Raw genomic sequence first — 27,929 nt, 5'->3', positions numbered from 1 at the left:
ACCGTGCGTTCAGATGACTGAACGAGGACTGTCAAACGCACACGAACCCGTATTTGGCCATCGATGCAGACTTTACTTCCGGCTCACTAACACCATCGAAAATGAGAGGAAAACAGCGTGTTCCCGGAGAGATTTGCGCCGATTGTGGAACATCAGGTAAGATAGATTCACAGAAGTAAGTTTTACGGGTAATAAATGATTAACTGATTTCGAAGTTTTAAGAAAAGTTCGTCGATTTGCGGGATATATTTTGTGCATGTATTTCTTGCTGTGTTTGTGTCCAGTTTCCGGACGATTCGCCCTAAGATTTAATGTAGCCTAACTTATTGTTGGTTATTGTTATTAAAATAAGCCGAAGCGTTCAATATCAACCTTTCCTACTAAAATAAGAGTCATGATAATTAACAATGGCATAAATAAATTTACAGCATCAGGTATACTATGATAGTATGTGTAGTTAAATTTAGGACACTTTTTTTTTACTTGTTCCATTCAAAAATAACTTTTGCAAATGACTGTCAAATTTTCCGGGAAAAGATCCATACTCGGACGTCAATTTATCTGCTGCCAAACATATTAATTGTCACCTCACCTTGTCATTTGAACCAAGAGAAATCCAGGAAGCTGTGTTAAGGTGAAAAAAATTTACTCAAAATGTGTTTTTAGAGCACATTTTGGATGCATATGTTGTGCCCATTCTTGAAAATCACGCATTCTCGAGAATGGGCATGCACATTCTTGAGAATGTGCAACTGGATCCTTGCTCAATCTTGGCAAAAAATAACTCTTCCAGATTGAGCGCACATTCTTGAGAATGCGCGACAAGATAACGGTCTTGTCGATGCCGAGCACCGGCTGCGCTTGGCAAGTCTAGCTAAATCCTCGTTCACTGATTCTCAATAATTATACTGTTGCAACGCAAGGCGCTGAAAAGTAGAGTGGATATGATAAGTAAAGGCGTATTGATATGGGGGGGGGGGACCGGGAAAATATAAGAGATATAATAATACTAGTGCAAAGAATTCTGATTTTTGGGATAATAAAAGCGGGGGGGGGGGGGGGACGTAAGAATGAAGAATGTGAAGAATGAGAATGAATACTGCGACATCCCATAGTGCTAATGCTATTTCCCATTTAAATTGCCACCAATTTATTGTTCACATCCCACCATGACGTCGCAGAGCTGGATTCTATCTAGTCAAAAGAGTAATTTTGGCAGCTTCTGGACATCGGGGTTTTTTCGTGGCACGCATATGATACATGCAGGGACTTGTAACTTGTCTAGCCTAAACAAAGCACTTCCCAGACTAGTTCCCAGTCCTCCGTTATTACAAAACTTCCCATAGTGGACAGAAAAAAGCAATAATAACAGGTTTAATTTGATTCAAATTATCGTAGTTATACGAGTACAGAAGCATAGCACATTTTCTTTCCTCTTTATATGAATTGTTTCCCTTTTAACCGCTATACAATTCATTTAACATAATTATGTCGTGCAATGTTTGTTAAGATTGGGCAAAATTCATAAATTGTGCACGTGATATTCCCACCCAATCTTAAGAATGAGCGCTCATTCTTAAGAACGCGTGCTCGTTCTTAAGAATGGGCGCTCATTCTTAAGAATGCGCGCCCATTCTCGAGAATGTGCATGCCCATTCTCGAGAATGCGTGATTTTCAAGAATGGGCACAACACATACGTCGTGCAGAACTAACTTGAAGCAGCCGGTCAAAGCTGATTGTAGTGGCTGAAAGACAGCGGTACGTTATACACGTGACATCAGCAACCATGACGTCGCATGAGCCTGCCAATGATAGTGCAATACGTCATTATGAATATTTATATTCTCATGAATATTTAGATTTTTTCAATGGATACTTCAAATACGTCCAAAGATTGATTATTGCAACAGCGATCGTGCGCGGCCTAGCGGTTAAGAGTCTCGTGTATCAAGCAAGCGTCAGAGGTTCGAATCCCGATGAAGTTAACTGACTGATTAATAAATAGAAATTAAGGAAAGGAGAGGGCGAGAGTAGAGGAGGGAAAGTGGAGAAATAACCATAAAAGATGTAACTTTTGGCGCTAGAAAATTAATTGAAAAAAGTCACGTCCGAGTACAGAATTTTTTCCAATTTTCCAAAATGAATTTTACAGCCCGAAGCAGTCTTTTTTATGAAGATTTATTCTAGGTTTTTAAAAATTTTGATTAGTAGGCCCACTTTTGCAGAAAATGTGACTTCATACCTGATTTACTACATGCGAGTCACAGCAGTTCCGGCATTGTCATCAACGTGGAGTGCTGTGGCTTCGTGGTCATAAGGGCACTGATGCGTAAAGCTGCAGGTTGTGGGTTCAAGTCCAGCTGGGGTCATGGTGCATGTGCCCTTGGGCAAGGCACTTAGTCACTCATTGCTTCTCTCCACCCAGGAGTAAATGGGTACCTGTGAGGGCAGAGATGGTTATTGTGATTGAATTAACAGGCTGCATCGCGCTGTATACTCCCCAGGGAGCTGAGATGGTATTTGGAATGTTTCATGGGCCCAATGAGCAGGGGTAATAATGATGTAGCACCGTGAGTGCCAGTACCTGGTGGATACGTGCGCTTTATAAATACCCAACATTATTATTATTATTATCATTTTACCCCATAACTTTCCTCATAAATAAAAAAACCTGCCCTCTTTCTATGAAATTAATGCTGCTGATATTCAATACGGTATTTTAGCAAACTAAAAGCACAAGGTTACTTTTCTTGCTGGTATCGTTTAAATCATACATGAAAAAGTGGCTTTTCGTTCTCTTAATATGAAACAAGGTCCTAAAGTTAAACAACACGATTACCATTGGTGGTTACTTTACTTTTTTTTTTTAACGTCATTATTCCCTGTTAAGATTTTAAGATTTACTTGGCTGAAGTAGTATGACAATATAAGGCCTTTTCACACTATCTCCGTTTCGAACCGTGTTGAAACCTACCCGGATCCAACCCGGTTCAGTATTTTTCGACACGGATCGGAGAGACGCGACGTTCACACTGTCCTTTACGGGAACGGCCGCTACGTGAACCGTGTAACGTTCAATCCGGCTACGGCCCCTGTGAATTCACACTACAAATTCTCGACACGGATCGCATTCGGCACAGGGCGCTGCGATGATTTTCTCAATCCCATAATGCATTGCGACGCACGCGGCTGCTGCGCGCACGAGGCCACGAGGCTTACGGACAGGCCGGTGTGCAGCGTGAATTTACTACTCTGTGAAATACGGACTCATTGGTAGTATTGCGCATGCCTATTAGGAAAAGGACCTGTCACGTGAAAGGGTTTGACCAATAATAAGAGAGTAAACGAATCCAATTTGGGAGTCCGATTTTTGTACGACACCAGCGCAGCTGTGTGCAATATTTCCAAAATGGCTCCGGTCATTTCGTTAGACGATTCGTATTTAACATTAGAAATGTACATTTTTGGGGTACATTTTGCGGACCTATTACAAGCCCAGACTCGGTAAAGGATGCTCCATACACCGATACATTATTGGATGATAATTAGGGAGCGATTATTTCGGGATCGGTGTTTGTGACGGCCATAGTGGTGGAGGGAATTATTATGCACGGCGTGTCAGATTTTCGGTAAAATGTTGGCCTCAACTCAACACGGATCGGCCGTGAGTGACTCAACCCGGGGCGGTTCACACTATCATTTTCGACACGGTTCACGCCGAAAAATGCAATTTCGATCCGGGTTGAGATTTTCAACCCTGGTCCCTCCCAGGGTTGATTTCGATCCGGCTAGAGCACTCTACCCGGGTCGGAACCGGGTTGAAATTTTAGAAGTGGGAAAAGGGTTGAAAAAAATCTCGGGGTTGGAACCGGTTCCAACCCGGAGATTTTGGACAGTGTGAAAAGGCCTATAGGCTACTACCGGTAGTTGAAATTTATATTAGCAATTTTAACTTCTTTTTTTTTCTTAAACTGTTTTGAAAGTTTTCTGTCATATTTACATGACATGACTGACCTTATTGTTTTGGATCAGACCCAGGATGGGCGTCGTTAAATCGAGGGGTTCTGGTGTGCGATGAGTGCTGTTGTGTACATCGCAGTCTTGGTCGGCATATTTCTCAGATCCGAGCTTTAAACCATGGCTCACCCTGGCCAAGAAGTCTGAGGGAGGTAGGTTGTGTGCATATCTGTGCTAATGTCCTTCATTTTCAATTGTGTTTTGGATATTATCAAATGGGCTTCACATGCAATACATGTATATTGTGATGTTCCCAACGTGGCGCACTTCAACGTTTACCCCGACTTTCCTCATGTGGTGTTGCCAAACTTCTTTGTTGACAAACTTCAAATTCATTCAGTGAAATACTGGTACTTTTTTACCTTTTTAATGCTTGCTATTAAACCTCTTTGAACAACTTACATGTATGTAGATTTGATGTTGATTTGATGTAAGTTTGATGAACCAGAGATAGGAGTTAAATTGTTCAGAATGGGTATTTCTTTAGCATACTGTAAACATGAATTCCCTGAATTCTCCAGGAATAGACACACAAATGACTTTGATCAGGACAGTGGACATTGTTGTGATTGAAGCCATCGTCTTTCAAATACGTTTCATAAATTCTTAGCCACAATTCTAAGGATTGAATTATCTTGTAACCTTTTTCAGATGGTTTATGCCTTAGTAACCAACGGAGCCAACTCAATCTGGGAACATTCTCTCCTTGATCCATCGCAAGTCCGCAGCGGCAAACGCAAACCTTCTCCCAAGGATCCTATACAGTAAGTCTAGAAAGTAAACAGCAAAGATTACTTCAGTCAGAGGTGTTTGTGAAGAATGTCACATTCTCCTCTATGCCTCTGGCAAATTTTGTCATCTGCTGGTTCAGTTATTTTTTCTGTTTTACAATGTTTTAATTGAATGTTAATTTTAATTTAACACTTGTTTTGATAGAACTTTCGCAAACCATCAAAAACTCTATCTACTTGCTCTCCCATAGCGTATGCTGGTCACCAACTGACAGAAGCTCCATGGATTAAACCACATATTGTTGATGTACCCTAACGTAGCGCGGCCCTAACGTGGCGCACTTTAATTTTTCGCCTGTAGCGCCTATCTAGAGCAAAAATTTTAACTGAAATTTCTCAGAAAGTGAAATTTCATCAAGTTCTAAACACTCCCGTTCAAAAATCGCGAGTTTATGTACCCGTTACAAAGTGAGAAGAAAAATTTATTTTGGCGTGATTTTTCGATTTTATTTTGAAGTGCTGGCGTGACCCCTTTGAAAATGCCCCGAAAAATAATAAATAATTTTCTGACAAACTTCTGGCTGGGTATGTAAGTAGAGATAATAATGATTTATCAGAATTTATCAACTTTAAAGAAATTATTAAATGTTAATTTGTAATTTTCCGAGATTTATTCAAGTGCGCCACGTTAGGGAACACTCCACCAATTTGTGCCCAATTTCCGGACGCCACCGTTTTTGAATTTCGGATTAAATTTCATGACACCAGCATTTTTCACAGAGGTTAAAAAGCAAGCATTAATTTAGCCCTAACCCTCTAGGCCCTTTTTGCTAAGAACCATCCTTAATCCTCCAAAATCCTCCAAAATTTTGCAACTCCGCCTAAATTTTTTAAAATTGTCAGACAGTCCTGCCTCAAAATGCATTCATCGTCAATCTTCCAAAATCCTCCTCATCTCAAAATTTTGCACTCATGTTAAAATGAAGGATAACCAACGCCAAATCCTTCAAAATCATCAGACAGTCCTGCCTCAAAATGCATTCATCCTCAATCCTCCAAAATCCTCATGTGCTTCAATCACCATTCATCCTCAATCCTCCAGAATCCTCATGTGCTTCAATCACCATTCATCCTCAATCCTCTAGAATCCTTCAAAACTGCCAGGAGGATTTTGGAGGAGTGAGGTGGGTTAGGGTTTTAATAAGGTAAAAGTACCAGTATTTCACTGCATGATTTTGAGGTTTGTCAACAAAGAGGTTTTGAAACACTACACGAGGAAAGTCGGGTAAACGTCAAAGTGCGCTACATTAGGAAACACCACCATAACTGTCAAAACCTGTTGAAGGGGTTTGATAGATAGAGTGACCTTGAATACTGCTACAACTTGCATACATGTAGCAGCAATCTTAGAGGGCAATGCGTTTGGTTGCTGGGATATGCATGAGTGAACCTTTTGTTCATTCATTGTTACTGAGCTAAATCCATCATTGACACAACCTCGTCCCCAGGGTGTCGAGCAGTACGCGCCCACCACTACCTGCTCTCTCACCCTGGTATTGGATCATTTGCATGTGCAAGATTTTTGCACACGTATGCAAATGAGGAACAGTCTGGTGCCTAGATATGCGTTACACATTAGCGTTTGTTTTTGTATGCGGTGTCTGGGGTAAAAACAGAGTCAATTCGTAGCAGCGCGAGCACGGCGTGAGTTACAAAAACACGATTTTTGAAATCAAACTGTTACGATCTTATCGAGACAACATGCAGTATCATATTTCATATTAAGATGAGCAAATTGGAAAGGAAATTAGTATTTTCAAGAAGGCGTGGACGAATGATCGCGAAAACACGTACTGCACGTTGTGAATATATAGCACCAAGTACATGATAAAAATCCATTACTAGCCCATTGCGGTATCCAATAAGGATACAGGAAGAAAGTTTCCTATCCAGGGTTTACTATTGGAAACGCGGTTGGAAATAAAGTAAGCACTGGGGACGAGGTTGTCATTGACAGGCACTCACCAGCGCTGACCCACCACATCTATCAATGTTAGTCAAGGCATGGTCCCCTCAGTTAACAAACCTACCACAGCCTGTCAATTGGACCAATATGAGGCCAGTTTGACAGGCACTCACCAGTGCTGACCCACCACATCTATCAATGTCAGTCAAGGCATGGTACCCTCAGTTAACATACCTACCACAGCCTGTCAATTGTACCAATGTGAGCCCAGTTTATAGAACTGATAGATTTTGACGGATAGGGTATCTCTCTCTACGTTGTCATTGAGAGAAGGAGAGTTGGAAGAAGTGTTTGTGTGCATTTTGACTACTGCATTTGAATTCTGCATATTGCATTTGCTTGCCCCATGTTATCTGTTGTTTACAATTTTTTGGCACAAATGTTGTGTTGGGAATTGATTCTCATTTGTGTCTGATTTTCCCGCCATTTTTATTGTAAAGTTTGACAATAATATCAAGTAACATATGTGTGAACATCGGAAGACACAGCGCTGCCTTGGTTTGTTTGGTTGTTGAGTGTTGGTCTGTGTATGTGACTGTGTGTCTGTCTGTCACTGTGTCTGACTGTCTGTTTGTGCCACATAACACACAGTGCAAGGAATTCTGAGTCCGATTCAGGAGATAACTGGAGCCTACTTCACAGTTTTACCAAACGCCGATCGCTTACCAGGAATGTGGACTACAACGCAAGGTCGTAATTTATTCAACTCTTTTTATTACTCTACGCTATAGCCATTTTGTTTTGACCAAAGTACAGCCGTCTTCTGCAATCTAACACAGTGTAATTAATCTGGTTTCAAAATTGTGTTTGTTTTTTCTTTCTTTCTTGATTTCCTTTTCTGTATTTGCTGCAAGTTTATATTTCAGATTAAAAGACAATTCAGCATCTCTGTCTAACCACATACATGTATTAAGAGTTTTGTTGACTGTAATCCTAAATGTTCAGAATCCTTCCAAATCCAGTGCTTGGTTTTCATGGATTTAGATGGATAAATGACTGTTTTGTTGTATAATTCAGCCACCTTTACTTTGCATGAGGCTTAGTGCCACAGTTTTGTCCCAAGCACAAAGGCTGTACAGCTGTTCTGTGATAGATTTTGTCAGATTTGGGAAGCAAATAACAACTTTCCCAGGAGGTAAACATTTTGGGAATACATGTTAAGTTTAATCTTCATTTTCAAACACCAAGTGGCCGGGCCATTCTATAAATTTGGGGTCCACTGTTTTTCCCTGTCCTAGTTACAATTTGACATAGATAATTCTGATGCACTCCTTTAATGCAGTCATCCTCCAAGAGTGATTATGAGTAGCAAACTACCTACCCAACAAATACAAATTATTTGAAGTTATTCTCAATGATACTTGAATGTCAAAGTACCAAGGTACGAGTAGCAGGGACAGGAAGAATGTCACACTTTGGACCCTCAATTTGTAGAATGAACAAACTGCATGAATTCTCTTGAATCTAATGGCAACAATTGTTAACTTCAGTAATTTCAGGAAATCACTGAAATGATGAAAGTTGGTTTCCTTTTGAAATGTCTTATCTTGTTCCTTAAAGTACAGAACATTAGAAGCATCATCCATGCATGTTAATTTTTTCTTTCTTTTCTTATTTTTTACAATTAACCTACATTACATTGTAGCTGAATTCCATAAAGTTGATCAGCAAGCTTAAGCGGAAAAGAAAGACTAACAAAGAGGCACATTTTTTTTCAAATCTGGCACATTGGTCAATTTAAATCAATTTTAAATTTTATATTATTAATAAAAAATATAAACTTTGTGTGACAACTGTTGAAATTGGACTTCCCATAGATAAATATATACCTTAAAAGGGAGACATGTGATTACCATTTTCAGAAATGATATATGTAATTTGATTACAGGAATAATTTAAGTATGTATTGGTAATTTGATTACAGGAATGTACCGGGGTTACATGTACATAAATCATCCTGTAACTGCCTGGCTTCAGGCTTTATTTGTTAATATCGATACTATTCATGTGTGTACATGTATGTTCCTGTATACCTAAAATTGCCCAAAATATGAAGAGATCCCTACCTGTACATCCTGTGATTAGTGGCATCATGAACTTTTCCAAATTTGAAGAGTGGTTAAAAAACCCTATTTTTTTCCCTGCCTTATTTGTACATATCAAATTACCTTTTGGTCTGGAAGATGTATAGACCTATATCATGCTTCCACCATTTTAGTCATGTTTTCGAATGACAGTACTGAATGATAATGTTTGTGTGCAAAAAGGAACCAGACTATTTTTCCCTCTAGCCTCGCTTTGGTGACATTGATTTGAATAGGAAGAAAATCAAGATGGCTGCAACATGATAATGGTCTATTGCATTACAATGCAGTCAGGGCTAGATGATGACACTTTTATTAAAGGATAATTGCTGAATAAAGCTGGTTGCTTAAAACAAAAGTGAACCAAGGTAGTATCAGCTTTTGGTTACATCATACACGCAAGCAGGGGCTAATTTCATGGCATTGCTTAACAGTTAACAAAACTTGTGTCTACTATGAACTCTATGTACAAGTACATGTACCCACTGAACATTGCAGACATACATTGTAAGCCGCTGTGACTCTTAAATGCCTTTCTACCGTACACGTGGCAATCATGTCAAGATGATATGAGCCTGTGACATGAGTCTGTGACATGAGTCTGTGACATGAGTCTGAATGGCATTTGTCTTGATAACTTGCTATATACACACACGAATCAATGTGTGCACCAACTGTACTGCACACAGAGCATATAGTCATTAAGGGTGCACACCTGTAAATAGGCCTAAACCCATCTGCCGAGCTCATGAATAAAACTTATACCCTCAAAACATTTTGTATTAAAGAGTTCTGAGAGCCATAAAATTGGGGAATTGAAGAGATACATGTATGGCAATGAACCTCTGGCCCAGATTTGAGCCTTCCAATTCTGAGCATTTTGGATGCAATTGGGCTTGAAAGTGGCGCTATTTTGCCATGTTGTGGAGGGATTGTTTTGAAGATGGCTACTTTTCCGCTTGGGAAAAATAGAGGTTGTCTTCTTTGGGTGAGAATTTCTTGAAAGTCAATAGTCAATCCACAAAAATATGGAAAGAAAATGAAAGATGACATGTTGATCATCATTTTTCTGTGCACATTAAATACCTGTGAGAGTTCGGAGTATTTTAAAAGAATTTTGAAGCATGGGCATTTAGCACTGGTGTCTATGGGAATTTTAATGCAGGGGTGCATCCTGAAGTACTGCAATGTATCTACTGTTTATAGAGTCCATAACAGATAAACTGTGCTTATCCCGAGCGCATTTCATCTGCTGGAGGGCGTTGCAGGCAAATACATTGGGTCTCACTTTGCAACGTAATGAAATTGGCCTCATTAACATGTTCAAGGGTAACATACAGTGATTGAAATTGCCCCACTTTCTTTGGGTACTGGTTTTCAGTTGCTGAAGCTAAAAAAACACCCAAATCTTGAGGTACCATAGGCCTGTAGTTCATTAATCTGTTAAAAAGATTCACATCTATTGACTTCCTTATTATGACAAGAAAATGAAGCTCAAGATAATTATTGGCATGACAAGTGAATGATGACGATAATTATGAAATTAAAATAAAGTTGTTGTTATAGCCAGTTCGGTATTTCAATGACCCCACGTCATTCGGAATAATATCGCTGACGTGATGTTAGGTGATGTTATACGTACATGTATGTCCATTCTGCCGGTAGTTTACACGCATGTGTGGTGCGCCTGCATTCATGTGCCTTTGAAATATTTGTTTATCCGGAATGACCTGTGACCCATATCATTGTGCACATGCGCAGTTGAAATACCAAACTGGTTTATTAAAAGATCCAAATATGACAGTTGTATATCCTGAAAATGTTTGCTTGTTTGTAATTTTTGAATTTCGTTATTTTCATAATAATTTCTTCTCTCTAATATACAGTGCATTTTGTTTTATGCTTTGTTTCATTTATGGCATGATTTTTTCTTTCAATTAAAAGCAAATGACTGAATTTATCAAAAGATTTTAAAATTTTAAATTAATTGTTTAAATAATAACATCACATATGGGTCATTGTTAAAATATAGAGTCATATTTTATGTTGTTCTGTTGTTAATTTCTTTGGCAAATGATAAGGATGTAATGTCTGTGAAAGAGCCTAGGAACCATGATATCTAATTAATGATTCAGAACAATGCTCCAAACCCTAGTACATTTTGTACATCTCCTTGACCATTATTACGTGTATTTTCAGGTTTTGGCTGAGCTCTTTGAACATGTTGAAGCTCTGTCACAGACAGTACAGTTTCTACCTTAACACTGGAATTGCCCATTTGCATTGATGTAAATGGTCCTTTTTGGGGGGTAAATTTTACCCAATTTCTTTGTAGAATTACAGCAAAGTCAACATCGTGAGCATTGTTAATCATGCTACATGTACATATAATCTAAAATCTATTAAAATGAAGAAAAAAAATGACTAAAAAAAAAAAAAAAATTGAGCGCATGACACAGCAGTTTGTTAAACTCTCGTACTGACTCCATGTTCATGATCAGCTAGTACTGAGTTTGTTTTTCCAAGTTGCAAACACTACGGTCAAGGTTTAGCAGGCATTTATCATCCCGGCCATGACTGCGTTTCCATAGCAACAAGCAGTCTAAAATACCCTGCTAATTGAGTACTTCCTCCGCGGTGTTTACATAATTTGGTCTCCGGTCTGCAAGTTAAAACCTCTGACTTCAGTTTTTGAAAAAACAATGTTCCAAAACTTTTTGGCAAAGAGCCCAAGCAAATTGTACTTGCTAGGATTTATAACACACCTGAAAATTATTAAAATTCAAACATTTCTTTTGGAAATATTAAAATTATCATTACTTTATCAGAGTCCAATCGCTTTTGAAAAGTCATTGTGATATCCTAATTTAATTTTCATACTCTATTCGAATTTTAATGACAGTTAAAAAAAATCTGAGACGTATAAAATTTGAAGTGACGTTTCTCTTGCAAGTGACACCCAATGTCTTGAATTAACAGGAAAGTTTCTGGAAATTTAACGAAAGGTCACAAATTACAGAATTGTAATTAGGTGCTTAATTTCGGATATTCACAACACAAATCCTAAATTATCAGGGCGTAATTACATAATCCTAGGGAAATGACTGCTCAGGATGTTCTGGAAAGCTTTTAGGAAGGTTTTTAACTTGACCTTGGCGGCCGATAAGGTATTGTAGATCACGGGCAGGGTACATGTATATGGGAGGAGGGTAAGTAGAAGTTTGTCCTTGGAATAACCCTGTTCAATTTTTTAAGCCTGTTCAAATTTCACAGATCAAACAAATGCACAACTTATATTGGGTTTTAAACTCGACTCACAGAAGGCATATTCCTCTCTCAGTTCAACGCAATGTCCAATTCCCTAGAAATTGCATAATTCTCATTATTAACAAAAAATGTAAAGTTGTTTTCTATTTGTCGTTTTTTTGTATGCAGTCCATCTAAGTCGGAGTTCATCCGTGCCAAGTACCAACGACTAGACTTTGTGCTTCGACTCAAAGAAGAAGACGGTTCAAATGTCAAGGATCTCAGTCAAGTAAGCCAACTGTTGCCATGGTAACCTGACATTTGACCTGTGACCTGCTTAATGGCAGAGGACTGGGAGTAGAAATCAAAAGATGTAACTGTTGGAACTTGGCAGTGTTTCTAAAGGAAACATTGTCACAATTGATGTGGAGATAACTATTACCAAAACGAGAATTTAGGGAGAATCATAATGGCATTAATAAATCAATTTACTGTTAATCCTGCTTGGAAATATTAACAGGACAAGGTTGCAATCTTTTGATTGCAATGACTACCAACACCACAGCCTTCAAAATCAAACATAAATGTTGACTTTTACTCATCTGTCGTCACAATTCACAAAACTGAGATAGCTATGCATGATAACATCTCACAATTCACATACATCAACCTGAGCCCCATAGCGTCGAGCAGTATGCTCCTACTATCTGCTCACTGGCTCTGGTGTAACAGACAATGCCCTTATTTACCTGGCTCTCCAGTTTGGATCTGTCACTATAGTATACGCTGCTGAAACAGTCATACGCAAGAAGAAGACTGCCTCTGGTACCAGATCAATGGCATACTCAAAAATCTTGACCATTATAAATATAATAATAGGCTACTTGAACAAAAAAATTGTTGGGAGGATTGGACATACTAATTCACAATAATGTTAAATATGTAATACGCACTGGAAATGCAATCAAGTACAAAAATGTACAAGATATAATTTCAATACTTGCTATTGTTGGATTCAATCAGGAAGCAAGTTGCCCAGCCAGGGCCTACTATTATCTTAGAGCTGAAATTAGGCCCTGGGAATGAGATTGTTCTGACATTTACCCGACATTTTCCCAGAGTCCCAACCCCTCCCTTGTCTGCTCGTAATGATCCACATTTCCTTCATTTCCTCTCTTCAGCAACTCCACTCCAGCGTGCGGACGGGCAACTTGGAGACATGTCTGCGACTGCTCTCACTGGGTGCTCAGGCTAACTTCTACCACGTGGTACGAGTCCTGGACGGACTTCTTGTCAATGTAGGGTACCCAGTTTGCATGGGTTCATCTGCATTGATTGAATGGGGAAGATAGGGAGGGTACCCAGTTTGCATGGGTTCATCTGCATTGATTGAATGGGACGATAGGGAGGGTACCCAGTTTGCATGGGTTCATCTGCATTGATTGAATGGGGAAGATAGGGAGGGTACCCAGTTTGTATGGGTTCATCCGCATTGATTGAACGGGGAAGATAGGGAGGGTACCCAGATTGCATGGGTTCATCTGCATTGATTGAATGGGGAAGATAGGGAGGGTACCCAGTTTGCATGGGTTCATCTGCATTGATTGAATGGGGAAGATAGGGAGGGTACCCAGTTTGCATGGGTTCATCTGCATTGATTGAATGGGGAAGATAGGGAGGGTACCCAGTTTGCATGGGTTCATCTGCATTAAGTGAATGGGGAAGATAGGGAGGGTACCCAGTTTGCATGGGTTCATCTGCATTGATTGAATGGGGAAGGTAGGGAGGGTACCTAGTTTGCATGGGTTCATCTGCATTGATTGAATGGGGAAGATAGGGAGGGTACCTAGTTTGCATGGGTTCATCTGCATTGATTGAATGGGGAAGGTAGGGAGGGTACCCTGTTTGCATGGGTTCATCTGCATTGATTGAATGGGGAAGATAGGGAGGGTACCCAGTTTGCATGGGTTCATCTGCATTGATTGAATGGGGAAGATAGGGAGGGTACCCAGTTTGCATGGGTTCATCCTCATTGATGGAATGGGGAAGATAGGGAGGGTACCCAGTTTGCATGGGTTCATCTGCATTGATTGAATGGGGAAGATAGGGAGGGTACCCAGTTTGCATGGGTTCATCTGCATTGATTGAATGGGGAAGGTAGGGAGGGTACCCAGTTTGCATGGGTTCATCCTCATTGATTGAATGGGGAAGGTAGGGAGGGTACCCTGTTTGCATGGGTTCATCTGCATTGATTGAATGGGGAAGATAGGGAGGGTACCCAGTTTGCATGGGTTCATCCTCATTGATTGATGGGGAAGATAGGGAGGGTACCCAGTTTGCATGGGTTCATCTGCATTAAGTGAATGGGGAAGATAAGGAGGGTACCCAGTTTGCATGGGTTCATTCGCATTGATTGAGTTGGGTTTAAGAAAGATTGCTTTACATAGTCTTCCAACAACCTGTGATACTTCTTTCAGAGTTTGACAGCTCCCAGTTTTCTTGGAATTGAACCTTCTGTTTTGATTTCAGGAGAGAGGCAACACCCCTCTGCATGTTGCTAGTTACTCTGGGCAGAGTTTACAGTGTGAGCTTCTCATGGCTTATGGTGCTGACCCAGGAGCCATGGATAGTGATGGCCAGACACCTGCTGACTTGGCAAAGTACGTTGACCTCTCACATCTTAGTACCCTTTTGGCAACTTATTTTATTACACCTCATAAATATTCATGATCAAATAGGAGCACGTCATTGGCCGATTCCGCCGCGCGCCCGGGAAGTAAAAATGGTGAAGTCATCCCGGAGAGTATCCAGCTCACTGCCGTGCGGTAGTTTTTCTGGTAGCACCAAAAGTTCCCTCTGGAACCCGCCTCGTGGAACATGTAATCTGTGGCATGAAACTTTACGGAACCAGTCTATTGTTATAGTCCTTGTAACTACTGCAGTAAAGACACATTAAAGAGTGTTGGCACCAGGCTATTTCATTGACTGAAGAAGAACTTGAATATCTTGTACTGAATAAAGATGCAAAATCTACGAAGGGCGTTATCGACAAGGTATTGATGCCACTGGAAAGGTAGTGAGGCTACTAAATATTTATGAGTTGTAGTAAAACAAATACAGTATGGCTTGTTTCTGGAAAGTAGTTGAAATTACTGGTGCCTCGGTGTAGGTCAGCTTGACTACCTCCCGACGTGAAGTCAAGCTGACCTACACCTCAGACCAGTAATTCCCACTACTTCCCCTCAAACCATGCTGTATTTGTATACTTCCCAAAAGGCGTGTTCATATATTCGGTGCTAAAGCAAATTTGAAGGTGAATGTCTAACATTGTGGCAAATATTCTCGCTGCAGTTTTGCAACTCCAGCAGATTTTGCAAATTGAAGTATGAGCCGGCCTAAACTAAACCATGAGGTTTGTGAGGATTTTTGCAGAATTTGGGCATGATTGTGAGCTGAATGGGAACAGTTACTTGGTTTGAAAATAATAAGGATAACCAGATTTTGAAACTCGGCTTTTGCCCACCACTAAGTGAGTATTAAGTATGACCTTTCTTATGCATGTGTGGCTGTGTTGATGAATACTGTTGATGCCTTTTTTCAGGGAGGAAGGCCATTTAGAATTAGCAGAGCGTCTCGTGCAGTGCCAATATGAGCTGACAGACCGACTGACGTTCTATGTCTGCAGTAAAAGACCTGGTGAGTTGATGGGAAGGAGGTTGAGATAAGATTCTGACATTTTATTTGTCGCTGTGTGCTGTGATGATTCTTTCTTTGCTGCAATCTGGTTCCAGCCGCATTAATACAAGCATGTCAGACTTTCTGTGCATGCACGTTGGATATTAATCAAGGCTGTGATTGACAGACTTGTAATGACTCGACTCAAGTCAATGACTCGACTCGAGTCTGTATCGAGTCACAATTTTTGTTGACTTGAGTAGACTCAATTCCCTCATCAGAAGACTCGACGCGACTCGATGCGAGCGAAGGCTTATATGACTGAAGTCCCAAAAATAAAAGCAAAGCTTTGAGAAAAATGTTTGCATTGAATTTTGGTGCAAAATTTACATTTGCGTCACAGACTCCCACCGTGTGATTCTGGAACGCACAAAACCAGACTTGAAACGCATTGTCCAATTGGTGGTTTCATCATTGGCTTTGGGCAATTTCTTATTAAGCTCTTGGATTCCAATGCTGGCTACATGTATGCCCTCCTTATAAATATTAAATAGATCCATACGTATTTTTAAATAATCAGAAACAGTTTTGAATAATGCCATTTGGTTTTGATGTTGTCAGCGATCAGCGAAAAAATTCTAGACCCGAAGCCAAACCAGATAAGTTTTACTTCTTGTTAACTGTTAGTGATACCAATGACTTTCTCTCTTGTCTTTATTTGTTCTAAAGTGAATATTTGTGACACGAACTGACTTCAGTTAAATATTTGACTCAACTTGACTATACATGTACATGTACACTGTGACTTGACACGACCTTCTTGACCTAATAACTTGACTTAGGTCAGAGTTTGTTAAGTCAGGAAGCTGCTTGGAACTGCTGGCTTGTGTCTGACTCAGTAACTGAGTTGAGGCAGAAATCAGTCTATTTATGACACCAGCCAGTGTTCAACTTTCTAAGTTTAGTATCATTAAGCATTTTGACAGCAGGGAGCACTAGAGCATAGATATGCATTATTCCTTACAATCCTAGTCTGACTGATTGTCTATGTTGCCTTTCCAGATCATCTTGGAGGCCAGCATTTCCTGATCCCTGAGATGGCAGATAGTTCGCTGGATCGATCTGAAGCTGCTGAACAGGCCAGGAAGAAACTACAAGCTGTAAGTGGCAAATACAGAAGAGAACAATGCACAGTAGAATTTGAAATGCCTGCATTTGTACATTTAGCACATTTTGTTATTGGAGTTGTGGACTGGTATTTAACTACGCATGCTTGAGCCATTTGTGCCACTTGCATAAAGGCAAACAGTTTCTGGACAAAGGGTTAATTTTTCAGTAGACGATTCCTTAAGCTCTGCCTCATGACATTTTGACCAATCAGAGTCGTGATTGATGTCTGACCTGCCTTCACAAATGTTTGACATGCGTGCATTTGCAGTGACGTGCGCATGACTAATACATGCAGTTTGGTATTGTGGAGACGCACGTGTTGCTGCCCGCATGCGCAGTGGGTGGGGCCTCAGTACGTATTGGTATATTATTTCCAAGACCCTTGTTTGAAATTCCTTCATGGACAAGCTCTGAACTTAGATACATTGTCTTTTAGTAACTCCTATTCCTATCTTTAAAGTAGAGTAACAAGTTTTAGTTGAGGTCAGTATCAGCTGATTTTACAGATTTATACATTTATATCAGTTGTTCATTCACAGGTTTTTGGTCAATATTTGATTTTGTTTATTTTTTAAATCGGACCGGTACTTGGGTCCAGGTTATATACGTTACAGAGTCTGTCATTGTCGGTCTGGATTCTTATATTTTGAAGCACTGTTTTGGTTGTTTTTTTTATTGGTACAGTTGAGCAATCATTTGTTTGAGGAGTTAGCCATGGATGTGTATGATGAAGTTGACAGACGGGAATTGGATGCAAGTAAGTCAGCTTGAATCAGAAATCGTCAGGGATAATTGTCTTTGTGAGCCTGGCATTTTCTTCGTACAGCATTATTTTGGGAGAAGTTATGCCACTCACCTCAATAGAAAGCTATTTGATGATCTGTCTGGGCTGCACTGTGTGCACAAGTACCCCCTCAATGGTTACAAAGGGAGAGTTGGGGGAGACCACTGGGAGAGACATTTGAAGGAATTGCTGAAGACGCCTGATGCTCATGCAAAGACACACATGTTTGTTTTACATACGCTGTGTGGACATTCCTTTGTTTTCGTGTAGTTAAGAAAACTCGGTACAAAAAATAACTTTACTTAAACTGTGAAAACTGTTTCAACCCCAAATTTATTTTTTGATATCCTTGAATTTTTCTCTTCATTCTGCAATGGATAATCCTAAACCAAAAATGCCTCTAAACCTGTTTTCCAGAGAGGGTGAAACGTTACGTGGACACGGCTTAGTCCTTAAGACAAACTTAAGACACACGGCTTAAGACAAACTCACCACAGAATGTGCACATAGAATTAGTCACACGTACTTCACTCCATACTCATGGTAACCCACTGGAGCTCTCAAAGTGGTCCCAAAAAGCTACTCTTTGAGCACTGAGTCCATGGACTCCATGCATAGACACCTCACTGAGTTACAAGGAGAGAGTTAGGAGGAACTTGAATGCATAACAGCTACATGCCTGACGCTTACATACAAATCATGGGGAAAGAATACAAGTTTGTACACAGAGTAGAATAAAGCATCATGCAATACGCACGCATAACGTTATGTGTCCTTCCATGGAGCTCTCAAGATTCGTAACAATGCTCCATAGTCTAGAATCCTTTGAATACTGTAAAAAACAGGTGTTGCATTTTGCTGGTTTCAAGATGCCTTGATGGCCAGATATTGGACCCAATGGACATACATGTAGGCCTCTGTAATTGACTTTTTGGCTATCCCAGACAAAATCAAGAGCTCTTTGTTTTCTTATATTTGTATTGTTATGTGTAATGTTGTTGTTGATTTCATCTGAATAAAAAATAATAGTAATGTGCCGAATACACTGGAGTGCATTTTGGCTTTACTTGAAGTTTAATAATTTGGAATTTTTATTTTTAATTGGACAGTTTGGGCGTCACTTCAGAAGCCTAATTTCATCGGCGCTGATAGGACGGTGCTGTTTCTGCCACTCAACCCTGAGCTCTCATCAACAAGAAATCAGGTTTGCTGCAAATTCATTGTTTTTCTCTATAAACATTCAGCAACAATCTTTAATTATCTTGAAGTTGGCAAAATCTTAAAACTTATTTGGATAAGTTGCTTGACTCTTTGAGGCTTTTACCCTTTTTTCAGGGTCGTCAGAAACTTGCTCGGTTCAGCGCAAGAGAGTTTGCTACACTGATTATTGACATACTGAAAGAGGCTAAAAGAAGACAGCAGGGTACCCTGTCTCTCACAAGGCCCTCTGTGGATAAAGGTGTGTATATTATTAATAGTCAGATACCCATACGAAAAGGCTCCTTTTGTTCACCAATTGTTTGTTGCAGTTTGATGTTTTGTGATTTTCTCAAGTTTCCTACAGTTCTAATCATATTTTTTGTTGTTGCAATAAGTAAGAAATGTACTGTATTTTACATTATTATGACGTTTTTAAAGTACCAAAACTGACTGCTATTCATTTCAGAAACTGTTGAGGTCCATAGAGCGCCCCCTCCCCCAATCCATGAGAAACCCGCCCTGGATAACCTGAATGTCTTCGATGACAACGAGCCGTTGTATGACAGCGTGGCATCTGATGAGGATTGTGGGGATGTGTCGGAGGGAACTCGTAAATCGGTTCAGAGAGGTCTACTCAAGGATGCCCTCAAACCACGGGTGAGTAGCTGTCTGTCTGTCTGTCTGTCTGTGTGTCTGTCCTTTCGTCACTTTGGGTAGGGTTATGTCGACTCCAGTTAAGTGATACAGATCCTAATATGTGAGTTTCTTATTGGTAATAATGGTAAGTAGCAATTGTATATCCCTCTTATCATCTGTCTGTCCTTATCATCTGTGTGTTGCTTTGCTTGTCTCTTCCAAGTTCATTGAAGTGACACCAAACCTAACATGAGTGATTATAAAATTTGTCTAATGTTGCTGGTTTCCAATATGTCAATATCTTAGTTCAAGGTTTTCCAATATTCCAATATCTTAGTTCAAGGGTACTAGTCAGCAGTTTTATATTGATAACTGCGGGTACATTTTATAGCAACTGGATATTCATCTCTCTTTTCATTTTTCCATCTGTCTTCCTGTGTTGGTTTGTTTGTCTTACTAACATCCAATTTATAATTGAACAATAATATCATATTGGAATCATATGGTTGCCTTGTGATTGACTTGCTAACATCCCTACCATGATCCTATCATTTAGCCATTGGTACAACACAGTGAACGAAATGATGTGATGTCATATTTGTAATAAAGTACTTTTACTTTAAACAAGGTTTGTAGCACTCAGTTTCCTGTTCCACATTTTCCACATATCAACAACAGAGGGCGCTGTTTGACCTAGCTGTAATGGGCACACTGGCTATTTCCTGTCCTGCTGTTTTATTCAAAACTTCCAAGAACGAAAAATAGGAACCATCAAGAAGTTGAATTACTTACAGCTCTTGCTTGTGTTTACTATTAAAAATCTGACATGTTGGGGACTTGTATGATAGTGATAGTGTCTTGTGTGTGAGCCAGCTGAACAATATGAAGAAACTCATTGCTCTCTGCCTAGCTCTTGTAATTCCAGCATTGTTTCCAGGATGCTATTAATTAACTGGTTAGTTGGGGATTTTGTGAAGGCCCGTTATAGCTTTTGGGAGGGGGCAGGGAACGGGGGAGGTTTTCTTCATGTCTTGAGGAAGCATTTAATAAGATTGGGAAGGGTATTTCCTCATGTGACATATTGTCTATGAGCTAATGCAAGGTATTTACCCACGTTGCATTGTGTTGAAATATCTCCCATGTGAAGTCAGTCTGAATGTTTCCTTGGAATGTCTTAAGAAAAATGAGATTTAGTGGTTCAGGACATGAATTTTTATGACATTGTTTTTGTAAGCTCCAATGGAAGATGATGTCACAGACTTGAATTACCGTGTTACTGTTAAACCCATACAGCAGCTTACAGGTACAACAAAAATTATAAGTAAACAGCATAATATCCCAGTTGGGATCGCCATAACTGTGTATTGTATGTTATTTGTCATACGACATTCTCATTGAGAAAGAATGGAAACATTTATTTGTAACAAAAAATCTTATTGTTGAATGTTAACAAATTATAGTTCAGAGAGCGTTGAGTAAAGTTGGGCACAAGCTGGCACTCGATGCAGGGTAGTGATAATACTCAGAATTATGTACAGTGACCAACAGCTCAAAGCTGGCTTAACCCATTAGCTCTCTTGTTAAATTGTACGACACTGTATTTACTCCTTGGTGGAATTTAAACCATACAGTGCTAGGGCTGTTGGGGACAGAGTTACAGGTGGGGTGGTTAGGGGCGTTACAGGAACTAACGGCTTAATTGCCATTCAGGCTCCGGTTAGATGCTCATATCTCCTCATAAAAGGTCCTTGTTGTTCTGCCACACCTTCCAATCATCCAATAATACCTGAGGCACCATTGAATTTCCTCCGTCAGTCCCATGACTTCCTTGACTGCGCCTCAAGGCTTAAGACAACTGAATAGTCATCTTAGATAAGAGAAACCTGTCCCCGGGTGCTCTGAACATTTAGCTGTCGTCATATTAAAGTAGGATGGTGTTTTGGCGTCAGACCATTTGTCGGCTATTCTAGGATCTGTTCTGATATTTGTTTTTTTTCATCAGAGCATTTGAAACATGAGCAACATCTTGTGGATTTGTATATCCAAAGCCACAGTTTGAATGGAAAGGATGGTGTTGTGTTGTCTTCTATAGACTGAGAAAGTCTGGATGCTATAAACAGCTTGTGTGAATTTCTACAATTCTATTGGATACCATTCCAACCTTTCTTGCGCAAGAGCTCCTGTTCGAATCGAAGTGAACGTGGAATACAAATCACATAGTGGTGAATTTGTCTTCTTAATTAGTCACCATGGTTACCCGTCTGCAATTCAAACATTATGCTCCGTTTCAAAACCATTTCCCCACCCAGGGAGGTAGCTCGGATGCTTCTGACGAACCAATCACGCTCAAGGAATATCTACAAGTCAAGAAACAGCTGGTGTCGTCCGAGGCCAAAGTCTCACAGCTCCTGGCGATGAACAAAGAGTTGAACCAAGAGATACACATGCTGCAGTCAATGGTAAATGACACATGATTTATGACAAGAATGACATTGACATTGACTATGGTATATGACATTGCACTGGCAAATGACACCTGATTGACACTGACGTTGACAATGGCATATGACATACAGTGTAAGTGACAATGACATAATATCTCGATTTTGGCCATATCACCCACAACCAAAAATCCTTATTTAACTCTTTGAACTCTTTTCTCCAATAAAGTGTCTTTTTGAGAAAAATTTCCAACAAATCCTTGGGCAACTCCGTTTTTCCAACATCGCATGCCGCTAGACATGGCTACATAACAGCAAGAACAACCATGAAAGGGGTGGGAGCCAGCGTGGTGCATGTCCAAATCATGTCAGAACAGGTTACGAAGACTTGGACAGGAAAGATTTCTGACCCAAACAGCGGAAAATATGAAAATCATTAATGAAGATTTAATTAACAAAACTTGGTCCCTCTTTCTGCATGTATTTTCTGCTTTCAAATTTTTTTTCAAGGTCTCAAAGCTTTTGTTTGTAGTGATTCAGTGAAGCACGATTATCTGTGTGACTGATTTTTTTTTAATCTGAGAGATGAAAACCTAAAAATCAATTTTAAATGGCTATATCATTGTTTACCAAAATATACTTAGTTAGTCTTAGGTAATATTCAAATCCATGTTTTTTTCAGGTGGAGAAGTTGAAGGAAGAAAATGAGCAACTCCGTGCCATCCAGCGTCGCATGGATTTCCCTCAGAAGACTCATGATCTGGAAAGCTTCCAAGCAGAGGCTGCTGGGAATATTAACCGATCGTCTCGTGGCTCAGGCCGGCCCATGTCCATGATTGAATCACGCTCCAAGCAGAAACCATTTGGCATGCCATTTGAGAGCAAACCCCTGGCCACAACCCAGGACAAACAGGCAGAGGGGAAGGGAAGGGCGACAAACGTTGTCTTGCCGCCAATATCTGATGATGCTGATGTAACTGAGGTATTGATTTATCATAGTTCTGTTTTCCAATCCAGAATTAAATAATTGTTCAAACAATTGAAATTAAGTTACATAGGATCATTTACTTCTAAGTTAATTTACAAGTCCAGTCACAAGTAACAGGGGATTAACAGTGTTGAAAGAATGCCCATTTATTTCAATATCTTTTTATTTATAGCTCCTTTTGATTGACTTGTTATGACTTGTGGTGATTTGTGATTTTAACTTTGGAAATTCCATACAATGTAAAGATCTAACCGGTTCCCTGCTTTGTGTATTTACAGACAGGAGAAGCAAGTGAGAAGGAAGAGAGACCAGTTAGCCAGACTGGCAGTGATTATGATAATACCCAGACACAACCAATGGAAACAAGGTCAGTCAGTAAAGGTTTAAATCAAATATGTTTCAGGGCAATTCTAGCATTGCAGACATTACAAATGGACATATTTGTACTTTAGAGCTCAGTGAATAACGCTGAAAATGTATTTTCAAATCTTATACATCCATCATCTAGTAATGGTCCAGGAGATTACAGCTTAGGTGTTTTTCCTTAAAATTATTATTAATTATCATGGTAAAATGGCTCTATCATGGACATTACAGTTTCTTCCATAACGCTGGAATTGCCCTTTGCTGCTAGTAAGCAAAGATTGTTGCTAAGCAGATTTTGTTACTAAGCAGAATGAGCTGAGAACCAGTCGCAAGAAGTATACACATTGTGACATTTTGGTTGGTAACCTGCTCATGCTAAGCAAATACTTCCTGTGCTTAGCAGCTCCCTGTACTTGTTCTCAAACAAGTCTAATGTGTAGACATCTTATGAGGAGTCTTATTTGTGGAGAACCCTTTGATAGAAACTCAATTTCTGTGAGTGTTCCGTTGGGAACTGTTTAAGGTTGTCTTTATGTTTTCATTTCTATTTTTTAATTGAACTGTACTTCAGATCTTTTCGATATGATATATCCTGAAAAATTCTGTTAAATGAATTTGTTGTTGCAGCTCTAGTCAGCCAGACACCACTGATGTCCCAGGATCGCCCCCTGTAGCCAGCTCCCCAACTGCAGAGCTCCCTCCACGTAGTGACGGTGGGGAAGGGGCGTCAGACAAACCCCCCACCCAGGAGGAAGTGGTGGCAGCTACCGATAAGATCACCAAGAGGATTCAGACATTGCTTAGTGTGGCCACAGAGTGCAAAGTTCAAAGGTAAACATTGAGTACATCACAAGTCTATCACATGTCCATCACATGTCCATCACAGGTTCATCACAAGTGCATCACAAGTCCATCACATGTCCATCACAGATTCATCAAAAGTCTATCACAAGTCCATCACATGTCCATCACAGGTTCATCACAAGTCCATCACAAGTCCATCACATGTCCATCACATGTCCATCACAGATTCATCAAAAGTCCATCACATGTCCATCACATGTCCATCACATGTCCATCACAGATTCATCAAAAGTCCATCACATGTCCATCACAGGTTCATCACATGTCCAAGACAGGTCCATCATAAGTCCATCACGTGTCCATCACGTGTCCATCACAAGTCCATCACAAGTCGGGTCACAAGTCTATCACAAGTCAGGTCACAAGTCATATGTAATGGCCAGTATCAAAGGAATGCCTTGAGCACAGATCTACTGAATTGCTTGTGACTTGACTTGAGATTGAAGGACTTGTTATGATGTGTGACTGAGTTGTGAGGACTTGACTATGACTGTGATAAACAGATGAAAAGTAAATTTCATGAAAATTTGATCAAGTATGTGAAAACCTTTTACAGTAGATTTTTAGATGATGGCTTTAATATATGGTGTTTCTCTATTAGAGCCAGCGCAAAAGTCAAATCAGGGCACCAGAGCTCATTTTCAGCTTCCACACTAAGCAATTTAAACTTGTCTCCAATGGGATGACTAAATCTTTTTTTACGTTAAAGTCTTGGGTAAAAAGTCTTCATTAATTATTTTGTAGTGGTGATAAAATTGCTAATATGTTGATACTCCTGTCAATGTGAATTTACAGTCCCATTTGGTTTGTTTGCTTTCAGTTTTGCATCGTGTTCAGATCAGATTCGGTCTGCAGTGAATGAAATGGCTAACTTGTTCCCAGAGGTAAGACCCATCAGTAAAACTGTAATGACACCTCAATTTCTGAATGTCACCTTCAGCTCAAATGTTGTCTCTTTTACATCTGTTGTCTGTCTTTTTGTCCCATTCAGAGCATAACTTCTCCAGAACTATTTCCTTCTTTTATTTCCATTCCATCTCTAATCTTATTTTCTTCTCTGTCACTACCCCTGTTTAATTATTATAAGCTCATGTACTTGAGTCACTCTGGCCCTTAATTTTTTTATCTTGACTTTCCCATCATTTGAAAGAATTTAAAAAGAAAAAAAGACTTTAGGTTTGATGTCTGATGATGTCAATGTAGATAATGCCATTCTCAACCATCTGACTGCTATATAGTTCCCAACATCTCCACCATCCTATACAGGGTGTCCCCAAAAATGCCCCTCTGGAGGGTGGATCAGAATGTTCGTAATTTATAACAATTCTCAAATTCAATTATAGAATTGATGTGCCCAAACATTTTTCTTTCTTGTGTGAAGTTTTTGTTGGATTCGGTTCAGTGGTTTTGAAACGAAGGCCATTATGTAACACCAGTCCGTTCCAAGTTTGACAACGCATACATTGAGAGCATACATGCACACAATGTGTTTTTCTGCAAGTGATGAATAATAATTGGAATGGTGCAGAATGGTATGGTGTTACATACAATGTAGTAGCCTCTATTTGGAAAACTGGTGAACCGAATCCGATGGACATTTTACAGAGAATAGTACAATGAATATGCTTCACAATTATGTTAAAAGAGTAGAAACATTTCATTTGTTTTAATTCTGCTACAACCCCGAGAGACACATTTTTTTGGAGGGACACGCTGTATTTGTTCTGATTCCTCATGTTCTTAGGGACATTTTTTGTGGATACATCATAAGAAATGATTTATTCAACAACAAAGTAGGGGAAAAAATAGGAAGTTTGATTCTTGAGACAAACTGGAGTTATCAAGGGATCTGCACTGGATCCTTAACTGAGTGAAACCTCAAGATGTTAGTGCTAATTCTTCTCAGAACCACACTTCTCACTTAGAGATAGTCACCTTACATGAAACTTAAGAAATATTGACAAGAGGCCCCTACCCACAAACTCTGCTTTAAATAGCTTTCAATCTTTTTTGTAATTTCTATTTGTTTATGATTGTTGCACAGCATAAATAAGTGAACAATGAACAAATGGTGTATCCAAATGGTATACATTGTTTAAATTCCCCCATCATGTTTTTCCACCTGCAATATCTCAAAGCGCTTTCCTCCTCTTCATGTTGTATCCATCTCCAGAAGTATCGCACTGAGTCTGTCAAGACGCCTCTTCGCATCCTGGTCTCTAGTGCCACACGCCTTCACACAGAGTGTAAAAACGCCGTGCCCTCTGACCCTAGTGTGACCCCTGACCTTGGCCGTCTGACCCAGGAGATCATTAGCAGGGCTTATGACATTGCTAAGTCGGCCAAGCAGCTTGTGACGTGCTTCCAGTGAAAACGATGGCTGTTAGTAAATTGACCATTTGTCCCAGCCCTCCTTGGTCCTGCAAAATCCACCAAGTTCTTAGCAGAATTTAGTGAGGTAGAGCCCAGCCATATTGTCTCAACATGGTGCTTGATTCTACTTAAAAGTTTAAATAAAAAGAAAGTGCCATCGGATTCCAACACAGTGATTGATTTTGAAGGATTGAGGAACTTGTTTTGGAAGTCTATTTACAGTAAGTCACTAGGGTAAATTTTGGTCAGTCAAGGTAATTTTGGAAAATTGTTATTAGAGATTTTTGAAGTGTCAGTGAAAGTGTTTGAGAAAAGTGGAATTACTTTAAAAATATTTTATTTCAGAATATTCATGAAATACAATTTGTTTAATACTTTTAAAGAGTAAAATAATAATGCCATCTTTTTCGCGCAGAGACAAATGAAGTGTGGTACGGGATATGAATTATCTTTGTGAATACTTTGCCGCTTGCCGTCTGTTTTTTTTTTCATTCAAAAGTTAACATTGCAGCTTCGTAATTTTGATGTTAATACACATATCCATGCTTTTATGTCAGCCTTCTTTACTACATGTAAATAGCTTGTCATGTGATGTGACCAAATAGCTCGTCATGTGACTAGACATGTGAGTGGAAAGGCTCATGTCAGTTTCCAGTTGGCTAAGTTTGTCATTTTGTTAACCACTTGATGGTGGGATTATGTTTTGCCAGAAAATCACCATTTTTGAAAAAGACAAAATATGTAGACCTAATTTTACAATCAAGTCGAACACCACAAATACTGATGCTTGAGTCATTTGTACAATATTTGTATGATACTGCTCACCGTAAATCATATTTTGCAACACTCTGGGGATATTTGCTATGACGACACGCTGTGTACAGTGGCCAATTTTAAGTTCAAAACATGATGTGTACAAAATTACAGGGAGCCACTGACATGTATACACGTCCACTGCCCATGCAAATATACATTGCAGGATCATGTTTACATGTCCTCCAGCGTTGCCTGGTTTTTAATCATGAGGCTGATGTTTGTACTTCCAATGAACACATTGTGACTTTAAATACTACTTACATTTGTACATAGTATCTGCTGCTTTAGAGTGCATGTTTTAAAAGGATGAAATAGTGATACAATAGACACAATAAGTTCATCTAAATTGTATTAAAATCATGTTGGAGTTTGTAGTTGTGTTTTATCAATAGTTATTGATAGATGAACTGAAAATAGATCATTTTGATTAATTCCCTTGAAGGAATATTACATTTATTTTATGCATGTATTGGGCATGCACATTTTAAATGGGTTTCAATGCACATTTCCC

The 27,929-nt window shown here is 39.5% G+C and overlaps 1 protein-coding gene across 4 annotated transcripts; it reads left to right on the top strand.

The window, feature by feature from the left end:
• The first annotated feature begins 17 nt into the window (after window positions 1–17).
• Window positions 18–27,929, top strand: LOC119730698 (ARF GTPase-activating protein GIT2-like). 4 transcript variants are annotated; one of them, XM_038203700.1, is made up of 20 exons: window positions 18–156; window positions 4,034–4,170; window positions 4,670–4,782; window positions 7,367–7,465; window positions 12,295–12,394; window positions 13,287–13,373; window positions 14,635–14,765; window positions 15,707–15,801; window positions 16,843–16,940; window positions 17,635–17,707; window positions 18,844–18,938; window positions 19,070–19,193; window positions 19,401–19,591; window positions 21,880–22,029; window positions 22,694–22,993; window positions 23,278–23,370; window positions 23,529–23,533; window positions 23,993–24,196; window positions 25,050–25,113; window positions 26,403–27,929. In XM_038203700.1, exons 1-20 carry the CDS (start codon window positions 102–104, stop codon window positions 26,598–26,600), a joined length of 2,412 nt encoding a protein of 803 aa, XP_038059628.1. In that variant the 5' UTR covers window positions 18–101; the 3' UTR covers window positions 26,601–27,929. The 4 variants fall into 4 exon arrangements, with proteins under 4 accessions (XP_038059628.1, XP_038059624.1, XP_038059626.1 ...); XM_038203696.1 differs by lacking the exons at window positions 23,529–23,533; window positions 23,993–24,196; window positions 25,050–25,113; window positions 26,403–27,929 and having other exon boundaries at window positions 13,287–13,403; window positions 23,278–23,466; XM_038203698.1 differs by lacking the exons at window positions 7,367–7,465; window positions 23,529–23,533; window positions 23,993–24,196; window positions 25,050–25,113; window positions 26,403–27,929 and having other exon boundaries at window positions 23,278–23,466.

This window comes from Patiria miniata, unplaced genomic scaffold (assembly GCF_015706575.1).
Source record: "Patiria miniata isolate m_02_andy unplaced genomic scaffold, ASM1570657v1 HiC_scaffold_22, whole genome shotgun sequence".
NCBI lineage: Eukaryota > Metazoa > Echinodermata > Asteroidea > Valvatida > Asterinidae > Patiria > Patiria miniata.
This window is presented reverse-complemented; position numbering and strand designations above follow the sequence as displayed.

Excerpts from the sequence above, each read along its gene's own strand:
- LOC119730698 (XM_038203700.1), top strand. The coding sequence starts at position 102 with ATGAGAGGAAAACAGCGTGTTCCCGGAGAGATTTGCGCCGATTGTGGA. Across the intron at positions 22,994-23,277 it reads ATGATGCTGATGTAACTGAG|ACAGGAGAAGCAAGTGAGAA; the intron begins GTATTGATTTAT and ends GTGTATTTACAG. Across the intron at positions 24,197-25,049 it reads ACAGAGTGCAAAGTTCAAAG|TTTTGCATCGTGTTCAGATC; the intron begins GTAAACATTGAG and ends GTTTGCTTTCAG.